Genomic DNA, 20,305 nt, shown 5'->3' on the forward strand with positions numbered 1-20,305 from the left:
TCCCGGGTTCAAGTGATTCTCCTGCCTCAACCTCCTGAGTAGCTGGGATTACAGGCATGCACCACCACGCCTGGCTAATTTTGCATTTTTAGTAGAAATAGGGTTTCTCCATGTTGGTCAGGTTGGTCTCAAACTCCCAACCTCAGGTGATCGACCCAGCTCAGCCTCCTGAAGTGCTGGGGATTACAGGCATGAGCCACTGTGCCTGGCTGAGAATTTCTAATTTTTAAAAATATTAATTACTAATTATTTAATTTTACTTTTTGATTTTTATAAAAATAGAGACAGGGTCTCCCTATGTTTCCCAGGCTGGTCTTGAACTCCTGGGGTCGAAGGAATCCTCCCTTCTTGGCCTCCCAAAGTGCTGGGATTACCGGCATGAGCCACCTTGCCTAGCCTAATTTTAATTCAGTTTTACATGGTCACAAGTGTTTAATGGTAAGACTGGGCACAGTGATTCACGCCTGTAATCCCAGCACTTTAGGAGGCTGAGGCGGGCGGATCAGTTTGGATCACTTGGGTCAGGTGTTCAAGACCAGCCTGGCCAATATGACGAAACCCCGTCTCTACTGAAAAAAACAAAAATTAGCCAGGTGTACCTGTGCATGCCTGTAATCTCAGCTACTTGGGAGGCTGAGGCAAGAGAATCGCTTAAACCCAGGAGATGGAGGTTGCAGTGATCTGAGATTGCGCCACTGCACTTCAGCCTGGGCGACACAGACTGCATCTCAAAAAAAAGAAAACCTGTCTGGTGGTTACCAAATTGAATAGCAGTGAATTGAACAGGTCTAGTGGGAAATATAAAGCAAAGTTAACAAATAACAATGACACATCAAAGCATGACTGGTACATCCTCAGAGCAAGGCCGTCCCAGCTAGATGACTGATACATCCAATCGTTCATCAACGTGCCGATTTTATTCCCTTAATATGTGTCAGGGTTTTTTTCTTCTTTTTTTTTTTTTTTTTGAGACGGAGTCTCGCTCTGTCGCCCAGGCTGGAGTGCAGTGGCCGGATCTCAGCTCACTGCCAGCTCCACCTCCCGGGTTCACGCCATTCTCCTGCCTCAGCCTCCCGAGTAGCTGGGACTACAGGCGCCCGCCACCTCGCCCGGCTAGTTTTTTTTGTATTTTTTAGTAGAGATGGGGTTTCACCGTGTTAGCCAGGATGGTCTCGATCTCCTGACCTCGTGATCCGCCCGTCTCGGCCTCCCAAAGTGCTGGGATTACAGGCTTGAGCCACCGCGCCCGGCCAGTTTTTTTCTTCTTCCTCACATTTACTGCCAAGTGAACATATCAATTTTCAGAATAAGTTCTTCCAGAAAGATGTTATAAACCCTGAACATCAGAGACTTCTGAAGAAGCCCAGGTTTCACCACATCAACCTTTGGCTGTTAGATCTGGCAGGCCTTTCCCCTCTGCAGGTGGTGTCACTGGTGGTGTTGGGGACTGTTAGGGAGCTAGGTTCAAGGAGAAACTGCTCCATGAGAGGCTACCCTCTGCTTTGGCTCCACCAGGCCACCTGTTCTGACAGATGTCTATATTCCAGGCATGTTAATCATGAACTGCACAGTTAGTGTGTGGTGGTCTCTTCCTGCCAATGTGTGGCTACCTGACATCACCTGCACCCTTTAAAAGTTGAACTGCTCTCCTTTTTCAGTTTAAACCCATCTTCCTGAACACAATTGACCCATCTCACCCCATGGCAAAGCTGAGCAGAGCCGCCAATACCCAGAAATGCATCCGGGCTGGGGGCAAACACAATGACCTGGACGATGTGGGCAAGGATGTCTATCATCACACCTTCTTCGAGATGTTGGGCTCTTGGTCTTTTGGAGATTACTTTAAGGTAAGTTCAGAGCAGGAGAACCACTAGGGTTTTGAGGAAAATGGTCTTTTCCACAGTGGGAACTGGGTGCTAATTTTGCATGTTTTAAAATGTGAAATATCATGTAGCTGATTCAGGAATGAATGGGGTTTATTAATTCTAAGATTTCCTGGAAGTAGTACCTGTAATTTGATGATTTCAGTATATATTTGGATTTCTTCTATAAACTGATCTTGAATTTGATTGAGTTTAGAGTGAGCGTGTTGTGATTTTGTGTCCTTGTTCCTAGGATCTGGTTTCATACTAAATAGATTTTGGTTTGGTGATGTTCCATGTCTTTCTCTCTGTTCTTTTTGTAGGAATTGGCATGTAAGATGGCTCTGGAACTCCTCACTCAAGAGTTTGGCATTCCCATTGAAAGACTTTATGTTACTTACTTTGGCGGGGATGAAGCAGCTGGCTTAGAACCAGATCTGGAATGCAAACAGATCTGGCAAAATTTGGGGTAAGAATGCAGATCAATTCTTGAGAGTATGGAGGAGGGAAAAGACACTCAGTGCCAGAGTGGGGTTTTATGACCTGGAATACGTGGTCATTTCCCATCTCTGGGTTCATTTTGAGATGCCCAAGGGAGGAGTGAGGCGAGAGAATCACTTGAACCCAGGAGGTGGAGGTTGCAGTGACGTGAGATCGCTCCACTACACTCCAGCCTGGGTGACAGAGTAATTATTTTTAGATGCATTCATATCTTTTTTTAATTTTTATTTTATTTATTTATTTACTTTTTGAGACAGAGTCTTGCTCTGTCAGCTAGGCTGGAGTGCAGTGGCGCAGTCTCAGCTCACTGCAAGCTCTCCTTCCCAGGTTCACGCCATTCTCCTGCCTCAGCCTCCCAAGTAGCTAGTACTACAGGCTCCCGCCACCACGCCCAGCTAATTTTTTCATATTTTTAGTATAGACGGGGTTTCACTGTGTTAGCCAGGATGGTCTTGATCTCCTGACCTTGTGATCTGCCCACCTTGGCCTCCCAAAGTGCTGGGATTACAAGCATCAGCCACCTAGCCTTTCTTTTTTTTTTTTTTTTTAAAGATAAGGGTCTCACTATGTTGGTCAGGCTGGTCTCGAACTCCTGACCTCAGGTGATTCGCCCACCTCGGCCTCCTGAAGTGCTGGGATTACAGGCGTGAGCCACTGCACCCGGCTGGAAAAAGGAATTTTTTTGTTTTGTTTTTTGAGACAGGGTCTCACTCTCAACCAGGCTGGAGTGCAGTGGTGTAATCATAGTTTACTGCCTGAGCTCAGGTGATCGTCCCATCTCAAGCCTCCCAAGTAACTAGGACTAGAAGCATGCACCACCTGCCTGGCTAGTTTTTGTATTTTTTGTAGGGACGGGGTTTTGCCATGTTGCCCAGGCTGATCTTGAACTCCTGAGCTCAAGCGATCTGCCTGCCTTGGCCTTTCAAATTGCTGGAATTACAGACATCAGCCACTGTGGCTAACTAGTTTTTTTAAACATAACATAATTCTAAAGTATAATAAATACTATAAAAGCTAAGACAGCAGGTGAGCTATATGTGTTCTGTGCTGTGAATTTAGTAGAATTTGTGAAGTGCTGCATCAAGGAGAATCTGAACATGGGGTGTGTGCCCTCTGTAGATAGCTGGGCTGCCCATGATGTGTTTGCCTCATTTTCTTGTTCTTTTTCCTTAATTCTTTTGTCCTTTAGTGCATAGCTTTTTACTATACTTGGAAATAGGGCTGCTTCTCTTTTTTTAATTACTTTTGCTCTAGATATATTATTCCAACCCAACTTCCTCTTTTACTTGATCTAAAACTCCTACTTGGTTGACTCTGTAGTCTAAGTGTAGTTGGAGTTTTGGGTAGTAACACGTGTAAAAATTAAATATTAATCTTGACCCTGGTTTTTAAAATCCTCTTTTACTTGACTTCCTGTACTGTGTATCTACACTTTATTAAGCAAGCACAATCTTGTGTGTGTGTGTGAGACAGCTCTTACCCTGTCACCCAGGCTGGAGTGCAGTGGCATGATCACAGCTCACTGCAGCCTCAACTTCCTGGGCTCAAGTGATCCTGTCCCGAGTAGCTGAGACTACAGGTGTACATCACCCCACCCAGTTAATTTTTTAAATAATTTTTAGAGAGACTGGGTTTCTCCATGTTGCCCAGGCTGGTCTCGAACTCCTTAGCTCAAGCAATGCACATGGCTGTTTTCATTATTATGTGTTCCTTTCTAGGCCTTACTCATGTCCTTGTGTATTTTCATTGAGTTTTGATCATAGCATGTGTATATTTTGTATTCTCTTCTACTGTAGGCACTCTTGAGAAGAGTCATGTTCTGTTTCTTAGCAGGTTTTATGTACAGGCTTAGCATTAGTAATTCTGAAGGTTGGAACTTCTTTGTTAAAAATTCTAAGAATTTCTTTTCTTTTTTTTTTGTTTTTTGAGACAGAGGCTCGCTGTGTCGCCTAGGCTGGATTGCAGTGACGTGAGCCACTGTGTGTGGCCAATCCTAAGAATTTCATTTGTGGTAGTTGTAAGTCTGGGCAGAACTCTTTGTTGGGGCTGTAACTGGGCTTATCTTTACTCCTTTGTCAGGCTGGATGACAGCAAAATCCTCCCAGGCAACATGAAGGATAACTTCTGGGAGATGGGTGACACAGGCCCCTGCGGTCCTTGCAGTGAGATACACTACGACCGGATTGGTGGTCGGGATGCCGCACACCTTGTCAACCAGGACGACCCTAATGTGCTGGAGATCTGGAACCTTGTGTTCATCCAGTATAACAGGTAGCCTTGGAGTCTACTCCATTCCTTTCCTTGAGCTGAGCAGGGGAAGAGGAACTCGGAGCTGTGTGGCTGTCTTCTCAGCTAAATGCTCATTTCTTTCTCAGATTACCCCTCTGATCTCTGGAACAAGGATGGGCCTGTTCTTTCAAGAACTAAGCCTTATTGCACCTAATAGCTTCTTGAGAGCTATTCCCATAATGTCATGCTTGCCGTACTTTTTTTTTTTTTTTTTTTTGATGGAGTTTTGCTCTTGTTGCCTAGGCTGGAGTGCAATGGTGCGATCTTGGCTCACTGCAACCTCTGTGTCCCGGGTTCAAGCAATTCTCCTGCCTCAGCCTCCCGAGTAGCTGGGATTACAGGCATGTGCCACCACGCCCAGCTAATTTTGTATTTTTAGTAGAGATGGGGTTTCCATGTTGGTCAGGCTGGTCTTGAACTGCTGACCTCGTGATCTGCCCGCTTTGGCCTCCCAAAGTGCTGGGATTATAGGTGTGAGCCACCGTGCCCAGCCAGAGATGGGGTTTTGCCATGTTGGCCAGGCTGGTCTCGAACTCCTGGCCTCAAGTGATCCGCCCGCCTCGGCCTCCCAAAATGCTGGTATTACAGGCGTGAGCCATCATGCCCAGCCTTTTTTTTTTTTTTTGAGATGGAGTTTCACTCTTATTGCCCACGCTGGAGTGCAATGGCGCGATCTCAGCTCACCACAACCTCCACCTCCCGAGTTCAAGTGACTCTCCTGCCTCAGCCTCCTGAGTAACTGAGATTACAGGCGTGTGCCACCACGCCTGGCTAATTTTGTATTTTTAGTAGAGATGGAGTTTCTCCATGTTGGTCAGGGTGGTCTCGAGCTCCCAACCTCAGGTGGTCCACCCCACCTCAGCCTCCCAAAGTGCTGGGATTACAGATTGAGCCACTGTGCCTGGCCTTGCCTCACTCTTAAACGAACCCCAGAGTAATTCTCCTTCCTTTATCCCTCCACTTCCCTCTTCCCACCAAACCAGGCAATTGGCAGATGGTCACAGCCTGCAAACTGCTCTGTAAATGAATTTTAACCAGCAGGGACTGGAGAGATGGCAGCTTGAGTCTCTGCTTCAACCCCCTCTTCTTCTGGATCATACAGGGAAGCTGATGGCATTCTGAAACCTCTTCCCAAGAAAAGCATTGACACAGGGATGGGCCTGGAGCGACTGGTATCTGTGCTGCAGAATAAGATGTCCAACTATGACACTGACCTTTTTGTCCCTTACTTTGAAGCCATTCAGAAGGTACTGGTCCTATTGCAAACATTGCAAACTTCTGTGGAGTTTTCCAGGCTGGGTTCTTAACAGTGCTGTCAAAGAAAAAATGACCACATGCTTTGCCAGCTAAGGGTACCCATTTCCATTTGCTACTTCATTGTTAATAATGTGAGGCTCTAGACCTGAGACAGTGTAATTTTTGAGTGTAGGGACTGGCTGGAGTCTCTCCACTTCCCCAGTGTCACATTCATGGGGTTATAGGATCTGGCAAGACGGGCATCCTTTCTCCTAATGCTCCTCAATCCTCGAGGAACCTCCTTGGGTGAGGTAGCCCCAGAAAGGCTGCTTCCTAAAGGGCTGCCTCCTGATTCTTACCTGTAGGGCACAGGTGCCCGACCGTACACTGGGAAGGTTGGTGCTGAGGATGCTGATGGGATTGACATGGCCTACCGGGTGCTGGCTGACCACGCTCGGACCATCACTGTGGCACTGGCTGATGGTGGCCGGCCTGACAACACAGGGCGCGGGTAAGTATGCTGCACACTGGGTAGTGTTTGGACTGGCACCACATGTGCTATGTATGACTCTCTATGAAACTTATTTTTTTGTGAGATGGAGTGTTACTCTGTCGCCCAGGCTGGAGTGCAATGGTGTGATCTCGGCTCACTGCAACCTCTGCCTCCTGGGTTCAGGCGATTCTGCCTCAGCCTCCCAAGTAGCTGGGATTACAGGTGCACACCACCATGCCTGGCTTATTTTTGTATTTTTAGTAGACATGGTTGTTTTTTTTGTTTGTTTGTTTTTTTGAGATGGAGTCTCGCTGTGTCGCCCAGGCTGGAGTGCAGCGGTGTGATCTCGGCTCACTGCAAGCTCCGCCTCCCAGGTTCATGCCATTCTCCTGCCTCAGCCTCCCAAGTAGCTGGGACTGCAGGCACCCGCCACTGCGCCCGGCTAGTTTTTTGTATTTTTAGTAGAGACGGGGTTTCACCGTGTTAGCCAGGATGGTCTCGATCTCCTGACCTCGTGATCCACCCACCTCGACCTCCCAAAGTGCTGGGATTACAGGCATGAGCCACTGCGCCTGGCCTTTTGTTGTTGTTTTTGAGACAGTTTCGCTTTTGTTGCCCGGGCTGAGTGCAGTTTCCCGACTTCGGCTCACCGCATCCTCCACCTCTCGGGTTCAAGCGATTCATCTGCCTCAGCCTCCCGAGTAGATGGGATTACAGGCATGCGCCACCATGCCTAACTTGGTATTTTTAGTAAAGATGGGGTTTCTCCATGTTGGTCAGGCTGGTCTCAGACTCCCAACCTCAGGTGATCCGCCCGCCTCAGCCTTCCAAAGTGCTGGGCTTACAGGTGTGAGCCACTGTGCCCAGCCAGAGATGGGGTTTTGCCATGTTGGCCAGGCTGGTCTCGAACTCCTGACCTCAGATGATCCACCCGCCATGGCCTCCCAAAGTGCTGGGATTACAGGTGTCAGCCACCACGCCTGGCCTTTTTATGAAACTTAAAGCCATCCTTCGTTATTGTTTCCTTGTCTTTTGGGCAGTTGGAAGAATCCCTCCACCGCTTTTTTAAGAGATGAAGGGAGTTTCAGCTACTGTCACATAGTTGCCACTATCCTAAATCTCTGCTGCTGAGTACAGATGATAAGGATTGTATTTAAAGTAGCCTGATAGGAGATTGGCAGGGGCAGGGTATTGACCAGCCCTGGGAAGCTCTGTTACTGACAGGCAGGACCTGGGATCACCGGCATCAAGTACACATCTTGTCTGTCTTGCCTTCCTATATGGGTAACTGAATGTGAAAGGAAAACAAACCAGCGTTTACCCTAGGCAAGCCTTGATGGGTATTTGTGGGTATGTTACTGAGTCTTACACTAAAATTAATGACCTTGGGGAATGCAAAAGTGCATGCTTAGGATAAAAGAAAGTTCCTGAAAGAGGTGTTGCTTTGGGTAGGATTCCAACAGATTCACGACAAAACCCTCAGCTGGGAATGTTGGGGACTAGTTTCTGCCTCTTACAGGTATGTGTTGAGACGGATTCTCCGCCGAGCTGTCCGGTACGCCCATGAAAAGCTCAATGCCAGCAGGGGCTTCTTTGCTACATTAGTAGATGTTGTTGTACAGTCCCTGGTAGGTTCATTTCTCTGCTTACCCTTCTGTGCTAAAGCAATCCTTTAAGAGGGATGGGGTGGGAGAGGGCATACTGCTAAGGAGCTTTTTGTTGTTGTTTTTTGAGACAGAGTCTTGCTGTGTCGCCCAGGCTGGAGTGCAATGGCATGATCTCGGCTCACTGCAACCTCCGCCTCCTGGGTTCAAGCGATTCTCCTGTCTCAGCCTCCCGAGTAACTGGGATTAAAGGCACACACCGCCACGCCCAGCTGATTTTTTCTATTTTAGTAGAGACGGGGTTTCACCGTGTTGCCCATGCTGGTCTTGAACTCCTGAGCTCAGCCTCGGCTTCCCAAAGTGGTAGGATTACAGGCATGAGCCACTGCACCCTGCTAAGGAGGTTTTTTTTTCTTTTGAGACGGAGTCTCGCTCTGTCACCCAGGCTGGAGTGCAGTGGCGTGATCTACACTCACTGCAAGCTCCGCCTCCCGGGTTCCCGCCATTCTTCTGCCTCAGCCTCCCGTGTAGCTGGGACTACAGGCGCCCACCACCGCGCCCGGCTAATTTTTGTATTTTTAGTAGAGACGGGGTTTCACCGTGTTCGTCAGGATGGTCTCAATCTCGTGACCTTGTGATCCGCCCGTCTCGGCCTCCCAAAGTGCTGGGATTACAGGCGTGAGCCACTGTGCCAGGAGGTTTTTTAAGAGGGGGTAGGGAATAGTCTTGGGTTTCATCCAGCCCCTCATCTTGCTTCCCCTTTGTCAGGGAGATGCATTTCCTGAGCTGAAGAAGGACCCAGACATGGTGAAGGACATCATTAATGAAGAAGAGGTGCAGTTTCTCAAGACTCTCAGCAGAGGGCGTCGCATCCTGGACAGGAAAATTCAGAGCCTGGGAGACAGTAAGACCATTCCCGGTAGGGACCAGTTTTTGCACTTCTCCATCCTGGCCGTTTGATCTTTCTGGGAAACACAAGCCCTTTCTCACAGACTGACTGTGGGCTCCCGTGTCTCTTGAGGCTGAACATAGCTTGATTGAACTACTTTTGGTGCAAACTGGAATTTATAGTAAAATGGTAAAAGTAATGCATCATTGTGTGCAAAGTATTCAAATGATACAGAATACAAAAGTGTTCAGAAAAAGAAAATCCTTTTTCCCAGGGGCAAGGTGAGGGTAGATTTTTTTTCTTAGAGGGAACAGCTCTTAACAGTTTGGTGTATAACTCTTCAGGATTCTTCTCTGTTTGCATGCAAATAAATACATGTAGGTATTTGTGGGTGTGTATTTTTCAAGCAAGAGTGGGAATGTTTGATATATACTGTTTTGCAATTTGGGGAAAATAAATTCCAAAGATTTTTTTCCCCTTTTTATTGAAGTATAACAAACAAGGGAAAAGCTTGATGAATTTTCACAAATTGAACACACTTATGTTCAGATCAAGAGAGAGATTTGTTGGCCGGGCACGGTGGCTGACACCTGTAATCCTAGCACTTTGGGAGGCCGAGGCAGGCGGATCACGAGTTCGTGAGTTCAAGACCAGCCTTCCCAACATGGCAAAACCCTGTCTCTACTAAAAATACAAAAAATTAGCTGGGTATGGTGGCATGCACCTGTAATCCCAGCTACTCAGGAGGCTGAGAGAGGAGAATCGCTTGAACCCGGGAGGTGGAGGTTGCAGTGAGCCAAAATCATGCCATTGCACTCCAGCCTGGGCAACAAGAAAAAAGAAATAGAAAATTGTCCAGGTGAGGTTTTGATTATTATTTTTATTTATTTATTTATTTTTGAGATGGAGTCTCGCTCTGTTGCCCAGGCGGGAGTGCGGTGGTGCGATCTTGGCTCCCTGCAAACTCTGCCTCCTGGGTTCACGCCATTCTCCTGCCTCAGCCTCCCAAGTAGCTAGGACTACAGGTGCCCACCACCAAGCCCGGCAAATTTTTTGTATTTGTGGTAGAGACGGGGTTTCACCGTGTTCGTCAGGATGGTCTCGATCTCCTGACCTCGTGAGCCACCCGCCTCAGCCTCTCAAAGTACTGGGATTACAGGTGTGAGCCACTGTGTCCGGCCTAGGTGAGGTTTAAAAAGAAAAAAAGATTAAAAAAAAACAAAATCTAGAATTGTATCAGGACATCTATTGTGTTTCCCCCAGGTTAACTGGAAAACATGTGTTGTATTTTCTGATGGGCACCCAGGGCCGATACTGACTGGCCTTATCTCTTTAATTCCTTCTGCCAATCCCAGCATCCTCTTGGAGGACTTGGCATGGAAAAGGGGCCATCTGTGTTTTTTGACACACCTCCTTTGTGCTGTGTAGGAGACACTGCTTGGCTCCTCTATGACACCTATGGGTTTCCAGTGGATCTGACTGGACTGATTGCTGAAGAGAAGGGCCTGGTGGTAGACATGGATGGCTTTGAAGAGGAGAGGAAACTGGCCCAGGTAAAGAACTTGGAGAGTGAGCAGGAAACCCAGCACCTTCCAACTCAGCACCACTTGGCTGCAGACCGAGCATGAGTTTCCTTCCATTAAAGTCTTTGAAGTGCTTTTTCCCCTAGACCAGTGGTTCATAAGCGGGGGCGAGTCTGCCTTCCAGGGGGCAATTGGCAATAATGTCTGAAGACATTTTTGGTTTTCACAACCAGGGGCAGATCCTGCTGTCATGTACTTGGTAGAGGCCAGGGTGCCGCTCAGCATCCCACACTGCAAGAGGATCCTCCACAACAGAGAATGATCTGGCCCCAAATGTCAGTAGTGCCAGGATTGAAAAACTCTGTTCTGGCAGTTTACGCTGGGCATAGTTTAGCCAGTTCCAGTCCTTTGGAATCCCTTTTCTCCTACTGTAGTGTAACTTAACGCTTGTTTCTCTTGCTGACAGCTGAAATCACAGGGCAAGGGAGCCGGTGGGGAAGATCTCATTATGCTGGACATTTACGCTATCGAAGAGCTCCGGGCACGGGGTCTGGAGGTTACAGATGATTCCCCAAAGTACAATTACCATTTGGACTTCAGTGGTAGCTACGGTATGGCGCTCTGCTCCTTCCACTTCTGAGCATTCTGCCCCGTATCTGGAGGGTGTTTGAAAAATTGTTTCTCAAGATTAGCTATCCAGCAAACTGCTGACACCCTCTCCTGGAGTGCCGTACAGTCACGCTATGCACTTCTATACACACAGGCACCCTTGGCTGGAAGTTTTCTTAGCTCTATTTTGAAATAATTATCATCACAGGAAGTTGTAAAAAAAAAAGAGGCCGGGCGCGGTGGCTCAAGCCTGTAATCCCAGCACTTTGGGAGGCCGAGACGGGCGGATCACGAGGTCAGGAGATCGAGACCATCCTGGCTAACACAGTGAAACCCCGTCCCTACTAAAAAAAATACAAAAAAACTAGCCGGGCGACGTGGTGGGCGCCTGTAGTCCCAGTTACTCGGGAGGCTGAGGCAGGAGAATGGCGTAAACCCGGGAGGTGCGGCTTGCAGTGAGCTGAGATCCGGCGACTACACTCCAGCCTGGGCAGCAGAGCGAGACTCCGTCTCAAAAAAATAAAAAGTAAAAAATAAATTGTAGGAAGGGTCTCACACCCTTTGTCCAGTTTCCTCTAATTGTAACATCATGCAGGAAACCGGGCAATTGACATTGATACAATCCACAGTGACTATTAGAATGCTATTAGGGGCCTGGTGCTGTGGCTCACACCTGTAATCCCAACATTTTGTGAGGCCAGGGCAGGTGGATCACCTAAGGCAGGAGTTTGAAACCATCCTGACCAACATGGTGAAACCCTGTCTCTACTGAAAATACGGAAATTAGCTGGGTGTGGTGGTGCGTGCCTGTAATCCCAGCTACTTAGGAGGCTGAGGCAGGAGAATCACCTGAACCTGGGAGGCAGAGGTTGCAGTGAGCAGAGATCGTGCCATTGCACTCCAGCCCGGACAACAAGAGTGAAACTCCATCTTGGAAAAAAAAGAATGCTATTAGGATTCTATTATCCTAATGTTATTAGAATGCTATTATCTGAATAGCATTCTTTTTTTTTTTTTTTTTTTTCCTGAGATGGAATCTAGCTCTGTTGCCCAGGCTGGAGTGCAATGGCATGATCTTGGCTCACTGTAACCTCCACCTCCTGGATTCAAGCGATTCTCCTGCGTCAGCCTCCTGAGTAGCTGGGATTACAGGCACATGCCACCATGCCCAGCTAATTTTTGTATTTTTAGTAGAGATGGGGTTTCACCATGTTTGCCAGGCTGGTCTCGAACTCCTGACCTCTTGATCTGCCTGCCTCGGCCTCCCAAAGTTCTGGGATTACAGGGGGGAGCCACCTTGCCCAGCTGGATAATAGTATTCTAATGTTAAGAAACAAAGCTGGTGCAGTGGCTCATGCCTGTAATCCCAGCACTTTGGAATGTGAGCAGGGGTGGATCACTTGAGCTCCGGAGTGTGAGACCAGTCTGGGCAACATGGCAAAACCATGTCTCTACCAAAAATACAAAAATTAGCTGGGTGTGGTGACGCACGCCTGTAGTTCCAGCTACTTGTGGGCCTGAGGCAGGAGGATCACTTGAGCCTGGGAGATTGAGGCTGCAGTCAGCCATATTTGTGCCACTGCACTCCAGCCTGGGCTACAGAGTAAGACCCTGCCTCAAAAAAATAAATTGGCAATACATGTTTTTGCTGCTTTCTTGCCCTGGTAGAGAACAATCTTTTTTTTTGAGATGGAGTTTCGCTCTGTCACCCAGGCTGGAGGGCAGTAGCGCAATCTTGGCTCACTGCAACTTCTGCCTCCCAACTTCAAGCGATCCTCCTACCTGAGCTTCCCAAGTAGCTGGGATTACAGGCATGTGCCACCATGCCCGTCTAATTTTTATATTTTAGTAGACACGGGGTTTCACCATGTTGGCCTGGCTGGTCTGGAAATCCTGAGCTCAGGTTATCCACCCGTCTTGGCCTCCCAAAGTGCCAGGATGACAGGTGTGAGCCACCGTGCCCAGCCGAGAAAAATATTATACCTGAATCTATTCAAGCGAGCCTACAAAATGAGTATATTCTTTATGAGTTGACCTTGGACTAGGGGAATTTATTGCCACTCTTTTTTTTTTTTTTTTTGAGACGGAGTCTCACTCTGTCACCCAGGCTGGAGTGCAGCGGGGTGATCTCGGCTCAATGCAACCTCTGCCTCCCGGGTTCAAGCGATTCTCTTGCCTCAGCCTCCCGAGTAGCTGGGACTACAGGCCTGTGCCACCACGCCGAGCTAATTTTTTGTATTTTTAGTAGAGACGGGGTTTCACCATGTTAGCCAGGGTGGTCTCCATCTCCTGACCTTGTGATCCACCTCCCTTGGCCTCCCAAAGTGCTGGGATTACAGGCCTGAGCCACCGCGCCTGGCCTATAACTACTCTTAAAGATCCACTAATCTCATGCACTAAGTTTCTGCTCAGTAGCTCAGAGTTAGGGTAACCCATTGTCCCAGTTTTAACACTGAAAGTCTGCATCCCAGGAAACCCCTCAGCCCTAAAAATTGGGACAGTTGGTCACCTGACAGAGTGTTGCATTCTTTGATGGGAAGCCCTTTTTTTTGTTGTTGTTGTTTTGTTTTGTTTCGTTTTTTGAGATGGAGTCTTGCTGCTTTGTCGCCCAGGTTGGAGTGCAGTCGGGCGATCTAGGCTTACTGCAAGCTCTGCCTCCCGGGTTTACGTCATTCTCCTGCGTTAGCCCAAGTAGCTGGGACTACAGGCGCCCACCACCATGGCAGGCTAATGTTTTGTATTTTTAGTAGAGACGAGGTTTCACTGTGTTAGCCAGGATGGTCTCGATCTCCTGACCTCGTGATCCGCCCACCTCAGCCTCACAAAGTGCTGGGATCACAGGGCAAGCCACTGCGCCGGCCGCGAAGCCCTTTCATAGTCTAATGGGTTTGCTTCCAAAATACAATTGGACAATTTGGAGCTAAGAAGAGTTTGAGAAAGAGAATCCAGCAAAAGTCTGCTAAGAAGGAATGAAAAGGTCATTGACGCACTGTCCCCTTTCTGTGCATTCCCTCGAGCAGTATTTGAGAACACAGTGGCTACAGTGATGGCTCTGCGCAGGGAGAAGATGTTCGTGGAAGAGGTGTCCACAGGCCAGGAGTGTGGAGTGGTGCTGGACAAGACCTGTTTCTATGCTGAGCAAGGAGGGCAGATCTATGACGAAGGCTACCTGGTGAAGGTGGATGACAGCAGCGAGGATGTGAGCCAACAGTTCTTCTTCCTTGTTAGCTGAGGAGGGTCAGGCATGGAGCCGGGGAGCTGCTCTTGCCCCACAGTGCTCCAGGCCTTGGGAGCAGTCCTGACACCCCTTTGGGTTGGGTTCCATGGTCAGTATTTCTGAAGCTGAGGGAGCTGCTGCTTGTACCTATTGCTGTCCTGGCCACTGGGTACCCTCATAGAAATATTTTTGCAGCCAGGGTGCAAGTTTCCTACAAGCTTTGCACATTAAAAAGGAGAGGCAGCTTTGTGAAGGGGAGGTGTTCTTGTAGAAAACTCAGCCTAGAGCTCTGCTGCTGCTGAATGAGTTACTTTGTCTCCCTAGGCTTCAGGTTCTTTACGGAAGCTTTTAAATATTTTAAGAATGCGGCTGGGCGCAGTGACTCATGCCTGTAATCCTAGCACTTTGGGAGACCGAGGTGGATCACCCAAGGTCAGGAGTTTGAGAGCACCCTGGCCAACATGGTGAAACCCTGTCTCTACTAAAATACAAAAATTAGCTGGGCATAATAGCGGATGCCTGTAATCGCAGCTGCTCGGGAGGCTGATAGGGGAGAATCGCTTGAACCCAGGAGATGGTGGTTGCAGTGAGCTGAGATTGCGCCCCTGCACTCCAGCCTGGGCGACTGAGCAAGACTGTCTCAAAAAAAAAAATTCTAAGATGCTTCTTAATATCGTGTGTGTCTGTGTGTGTGCACAAATAAATTTTTTTTTTTTTTTTGGATGGAGTCTTGCTCTGTAGCCCAGGCTGGAGTGCAGTGTCACGATCTTGGCTCACTGCAACCTCTGCCTCCTGGGTTCAAGCGATTCTCCTGCCTCAGCCTCCTAAGTAGCTGGAATTATAGGCACTTGCCATCACACGTGGCTCATTTTTGTATTTTTTTAGTAGAAATGGGATTTTACCATGTTGGCCAGGCTGGTCTCAAACTCCTGGCCTCAGGTGATCTACTTGTCTTAGCCTCCCAAAGTGCTGGGATTACAGGCATAAGCCACTGCACCTGGCCTATTTAATTATATTTAATAATATTAATGGATATGTGTGTGTGTATAATTTACATATGTAAAGAGAATTTTTTATATACATGAATTTATATTGAAAATAGAAGAAAATTTATATATTTTTAAGGATTTATTTATTGCTCTCCTCCTTGACCCCTCTTAGAAAACAGAGTTTACGGTGAAGAATGCTCAGGTCCGAGGAGGGTATGTGCTACACATCGGAACGATCTACGGTGACCTGAAAGTGGGAGATCAGGTCCGGTTGTTTATTGATGAGGTGAGTTGGGTTACTGTGGCCCCCATTGGATTTGATTAGTAATCACCTTCTCCTCTGGCTTTTTTTTTTTTTTTTTTTTTTGAGACGGAGTCTTGCTCTGTCGCCCAGGCTGGAGTGCAGTGGCCGGATCTCAGCTCACTGCAAGCTCCGCCTCCCGGGTTCACGCCATTCTCCTGCCTCAGCCTCCCGAGTAGCTGGGACTACAGGCGCCCACCACCTCGCCCGGCTAGTTCTTTGTATTTTTTTTTAGTAGAGACGGGGTTTCACCGTGTTAGCCAAGATGGTCTCGATCTCCCGACCTCGTGATCCGCCCGTCTCGGCCTCCCAAAGTGCTGGGATTACAGGCTTGAGCCACCGCGGCCGGCCTTCTCTGGCTTTAAATTGTCCTGTCACTGTTACCACTCCCTAGTGACATTGTAAGTAGACCGCAGGGGTTAATTTCAGTGCATTTGGTGGATTGTGAGGGATGCAACTAAGAGTTAATCTGTATGTTCCCAAGTCAGTGATTTCACCAGTGATTTCAGTTAAGATCCTGTGGACTTGCTTTCATGGATTGCTTTTCTAATCTTACCTACTTTCATCAGGAGCCAAGGATGCTGAAGAATGAAGAGGTAGGCTCATGTGGCATGTGACAGAGCTCCAGAGTAAGAGTAGCCTAAAACAGAATAGCAGTGTATGTTCTGAAAAGCTCAAGCTGATACGGAGGCTCTGTCCCACAGAGTCAGAGGGCCTGGCTTCTCCTCACCTGTCACTCCAACTTCTTTCCTGGGGCGTTGCCTTTGATTTCCTGGTTCAGAGGATAGCTATCAGATCCACTGTCTAAGCCAGGGGTTGGCAAACTTTGTGTAAATAACTGGATACTAAATATTTTTGGCTTTGTGGACCACATGCTCTTGGTCATGGCTACTCAGCTCTGTGGTTGGAGTGTACAAGTAGCCATTGACCATACGTAAACGAACAGGTGTGTCTGCTGTAAACTTGTTTATGGCCGGGTGCAGTGGCTCATGCCTGTAATCCCAGCACTTTGGGAGGCCAAGGCGAGCGGATCACCTGAGGTCTGGCGTTTGAGACCAGCCTGACCAACATGGAGAAACTCTGTCTCTACTAAAAATACAAAAGTAGCCGGGTGTGGTGGCGCATGCCTGTAATCCCTGCTACTCGGGAGGCTGAGGCAGGAGAATCGCTTGAACCCAGCAGGTGGAGGTTGTAGTGAGCCGAGATCGCGCCATAGCACTCCAGACTGGGCAACAAGAGCAAAACTCCATATTTTTTTTAAAAAAAAACTTTATAAAAATTTATAAACACACACATTTGGGGAGGCTGAAGCGGGAGGATTGCTTGAGGCCAAGAGTTTGAGACCAGCCTGGGCAACAACATGAGACCCCATCTCTACAAAAAATAAAAAATATTAGTTGGGGGTGGTGGTGTGCACCTGTAGTCCCAGCTACTTGGGAGGCTGAGGCAAGAGGATCGCTTGAGCCCAGGAGTTTGAGGTGGCACTGAGCTATGATTGCACTGCTGCACTCCATCCTAGGTAACAGAGCAAGACTGTCTCTAAAAATGAAAAGACAGATGACAGGCTAGATTTAGCCATAGGCCATCGTTTGACAATTCCTGTTCTAGGTGGTGGAAAAGAAATGGGACGACCTGTCCCATCCCTTTAATGGTAGACAGCACTTATGCTCAAAACCTGTTGACCAGAAGTTAGTCACATGGCCACACTTAGCTGCAGGGAAGCTGGGAAGTGTAACCTTTATTCTGCACAGTCATATTTCCAACTAAAAATTGTAGCACTTGGGGGTACAGGTACCGGGAGATAACTAGCAGTCTATTACAGACCTCTCCATGAGCCCTTCTGCCCTTTCCAGCCCCGACGAAGACCCATCATGAGCAACCACACAGCTACGCACATTCTGAACTTTGCCCTGCGCTCAGTGCTTGGGGAAGCTGACCAGAAAGGCTCACTGGTTGCTCCTGACCGCCTTAGATTTGACTTCACTGCCAAGGGAGCCATGTCCACCCAACAGATCAAGAAGGCTGAAGAGATTGCTAATGAGATGATTGAGGCAGCCAAGGTAGGATGGGCGACGGCCAAACGCCTCCCCTCCCCGCACCATCACTGTCTGTCCACAGTCTCAGCAGTGCGGTGCTCTCCGTTTTTACCAGATTCGTCCTGCATGTAGATTTGCTTAAAGCAGTGATTCTTCACCTGTGCTTTTGTAGGGGGCAGTGCGGGGCAGTGGTGGTTGTTGCTGAAGGGGAGAGGGAGAGGCCTTTGTCCGACCCCCACCTTAGGAGAACCAGAGCTGTTCTAGTTAAGTCTGTTCACATATAAGATTTGGTCCACAGTTAAACAAAATAGTTGGAAATTCCCATATTGATGCCCTTGACTTTGCATGTGGTGTGTGATTCAGGAAGCTCATGGCACGTGCCAGGCAGAGCCAGGTCGGAACGCGAGTCCTGCCTGCAGGACCATGCTTTCCTGCCTTGTCGTACCACACCTCCAGGGATCTCTTCCAGCTCTTTTCTGTCTTTGTCTGGCAGCCCGTCTACACTCAGGATTGCCCCCTGGCGGCGGCAAAAGCCATCCAGGGCCTACGGGCTGTGTTTGATGAGACCTATCCTGACCCTGTGCGAGTCGTCTCCATTGGAGTCCCGGTGTCTGAGCTGCTGGATGATCCCTCTGGGCCTGCCGGTTCCCTGACTTCTGTTGAGTTTTGTGGGGGAACGTGAGTACCATGGAGGGGCAGAGTAGAGGGGTCATCTGCCATCACCTTCTGAGGATGTAGGTTTTAGGCTAGATCAACTCTCGTCTTTCTAAGGTTGCAGTGAAGTCTTCAGAAGTGCAGTTGCTAAATAGTGTTCCCAAGAATCTCAGCCTCCTGTTGTGCTCATTAGACGTCCCGTATCTGATGTTAACATCTGCTGATGAAACATTCCCAAGAGGATAAGGTGGAAAACATTGTATTCACACTTACCATGCAGTTGCTTGCTGCTATTTGCTGGGCTGAAACTAACAAGAAGGCTAGTGTGAATTTGGGATTTAGCAAGGCCTGGAGTGCTCGTTGAGCTCCTGATGTGGTCCTAGCCCTTTCCGTTCCTGGTATCTCACCTAATTTCCTTTGACAGCTTGGGCGGCATCTAGGGAACGTAGCTCTATTGTCTCAGAGCCCCTGAGCAGGCTACATGCTTGACCCAGCTCAGTTCGGCATGGGATAGCCACTTTTGCCAATTTGGATTCCTCTGTAGCTCTCTGGGCCTTTCTGGGAAGGTCATGGTGGCCTGGAAAGTTCCTGCTTCCAAATGAAGCCTTTTTTTTTTTTTGGTTGAGACGGAGTCTTGCTCTGTCACCCAGGCTGGAGTGCAGTGGCCGGATCTCAGCTCACTGCAAGCTCCGCCTCCCGGGTTTACGCCATTGTCCTACCTCAGCCTCCCGAGTAGTTGGGACTACAGGCACCCGCCACCTTGCCCGGCTAGTTTTTTGTATTTTTTTTTAGTAGAGACGGGGTTTCACTGTGTTTGCCAGGATGGTCTCGATCTCCTGACCTCGTGATCCGCCCGTCTCGGCCTCCCACCGTGCTGGGATTACAGCTTGAACCGCTGCGCCCGGCCCCAAAAGAAGCCTTATCAAAAGAATTTTTTTTTTTTTGAGATGGAGTCTTGCTGTGTCCCACAGGGTAGAGTGCAGTGGCACAGTCAGCTCACTGCCAAACGATTTTCATGCCTCAGCCTCCCAAGTAGCTGGGACTGCAGGCATGCACCCCCATGCCCAGCCAGGAAGAGAACATTCTTTTTTATTGAGACAGAGTTTCGCTCTTGTTGCCCAGGCTGGAGTGCAATGGCTCCATCTTGGCTCACTGCAACCTCCGCCTGCAGGGTTCAGGTGTCTTCTGCCTCAGCCTCCCAAGTAGCTGGGATTACAGGCACCTGCCACTACACCCAGCAAATTTTGTTTAAGACGGAGCCGTGCTCTGTTGCCAGGCTGGAGTGCACATAGCTTGATCACGATTCACTGCAAACTCTGCCTCCCCGGTTCACGGCATTCTTCTGCTTTAGCCTCCCAAGTAGCTGGGACTACAGGTGCGTGCCACCTCGCTAAGCTAATTTTTTGTATTTTTAGTAGAGATAGGGTTTCACCATGTTAGCCAGGATGGTCTCGATCTCCTGACCTCATGATCCACACACCTTGGCCTCCAAAAGTGCTGGGATTACAGGTGTGAGCCACCGTGCCTGGCCTAATTTTGTATTTTTAGTAGAGACAGGGTTTCTCCACGAGTTCAGGCTGGTCATGAACTCCTGATCTCAGGTGACCCACTCACCTCAGCCTCCCACAGTGCTGAGATTACAGGTGTGAGCCACCGCGCCTGGCCAAAAAGAACATTCTTAATGTCATGGTTGAGACGGTCCAAGGTCCCCTGCAGGCCTCTGGCAGGCAGGGAGCAAGTGGGATGTGCAGAGTAGGGTGGGGGTCTGGGGGATTGAGTTACAGGCTTTTCTGCCCAGCTGAATTGGGCAGGAAACAGCTTTCAAAAACTTTATATAAGGGCTGGGTGCGGTGCCTCATGCCCAGCACTTAGGGAGGCTGAGGCAGGTGGATCACTTGAGGTCAGGAGTTCAAGACAAGCCTGTGCAACATGGTGAAAACCTGTCTCTACTAAAAATACAAAAATTAACTAGGAGTGGTGGCAGGTGCTTGTTTCCCAGCTACTTGGGAGGCTGAGGCAGCAGAATCACTTGAACCCAGGAGGTGGAGGTTGTGGTGAGCCACGACTGCACCATTGCACTGCAGCCTGGGCAACAGAACAGG

The 20,305-nt window shown here is 48.7% G+C and overlaps 1 protein-coding gene across 1 annotated transcript in view; it reads left to right on the forward strand.

Annotated features, from left to right (window-relative positions):
* AARS (alanyl-tRNA synthetase) overlaps positions 1–20,305 on the forward strand; it is a 36,051-nt gene that overhangs the window by 12,034 nt on the left and 3,712 nt on the right. Inside the window, exons 3-15 of the mRNA XM_025369770.1 lie at positions 1,659–1,847; positions 2,186–2,331; positions 4,443–4,634; positions 5,755–5,899; positions 6,254–6,399; positions 7,901–8,009; positions 8,754–8,904; positions 10,303–10,427; positions 10,864–11,008; positions 14,027–14,205; positions 15,385–15,498; positions 17,367–17,573; positions 18,043–18,227. Coding sequence (XP_025225555.1) covers positions 1,659–1,847; positions 2,186–2,331; positions 4,443–4,634; positions 5,755–5,899; positions 6,254–6,399; positions 7,901–8,009; positions 8,754–8,904; positions 10,303–10,427; positions 10,864–11,008; positions 14,027–14,205; positions 15,385–15,498; positions 17,367–17,573; positions 18,043–18,227 — 2,033 coding nt within the window. The remainder of the gene's footprint in view (positions 1–1,658; positions 1,848–2,185; positions 2,332–4,442; positions 4,635–5,754; positions 5,900–6,253; positions 6,400–7,900; positions 8,010–8,753; positions 8,905–10,302; positions 10,428–10,863; positions 11,009–14,026; positions 14,206–15,384; positions 15,499–17,366; positions 17,574–18,042; positions 18,228–20,305) is intronic.

This window comes from Theropithecus gelada, chromosome 20 (assembly GCF_003255815.1).
Source record: "Theropithecus gelada isolate Dixy chromosome 20, Tgel_1.0, whole genome shotgun sequence".
NCBI lineage: Eukaryota > Metazoa > Chordata > Mammalia > Primates > Cercopithecidae > Theropithecus > Theropithecus gelada.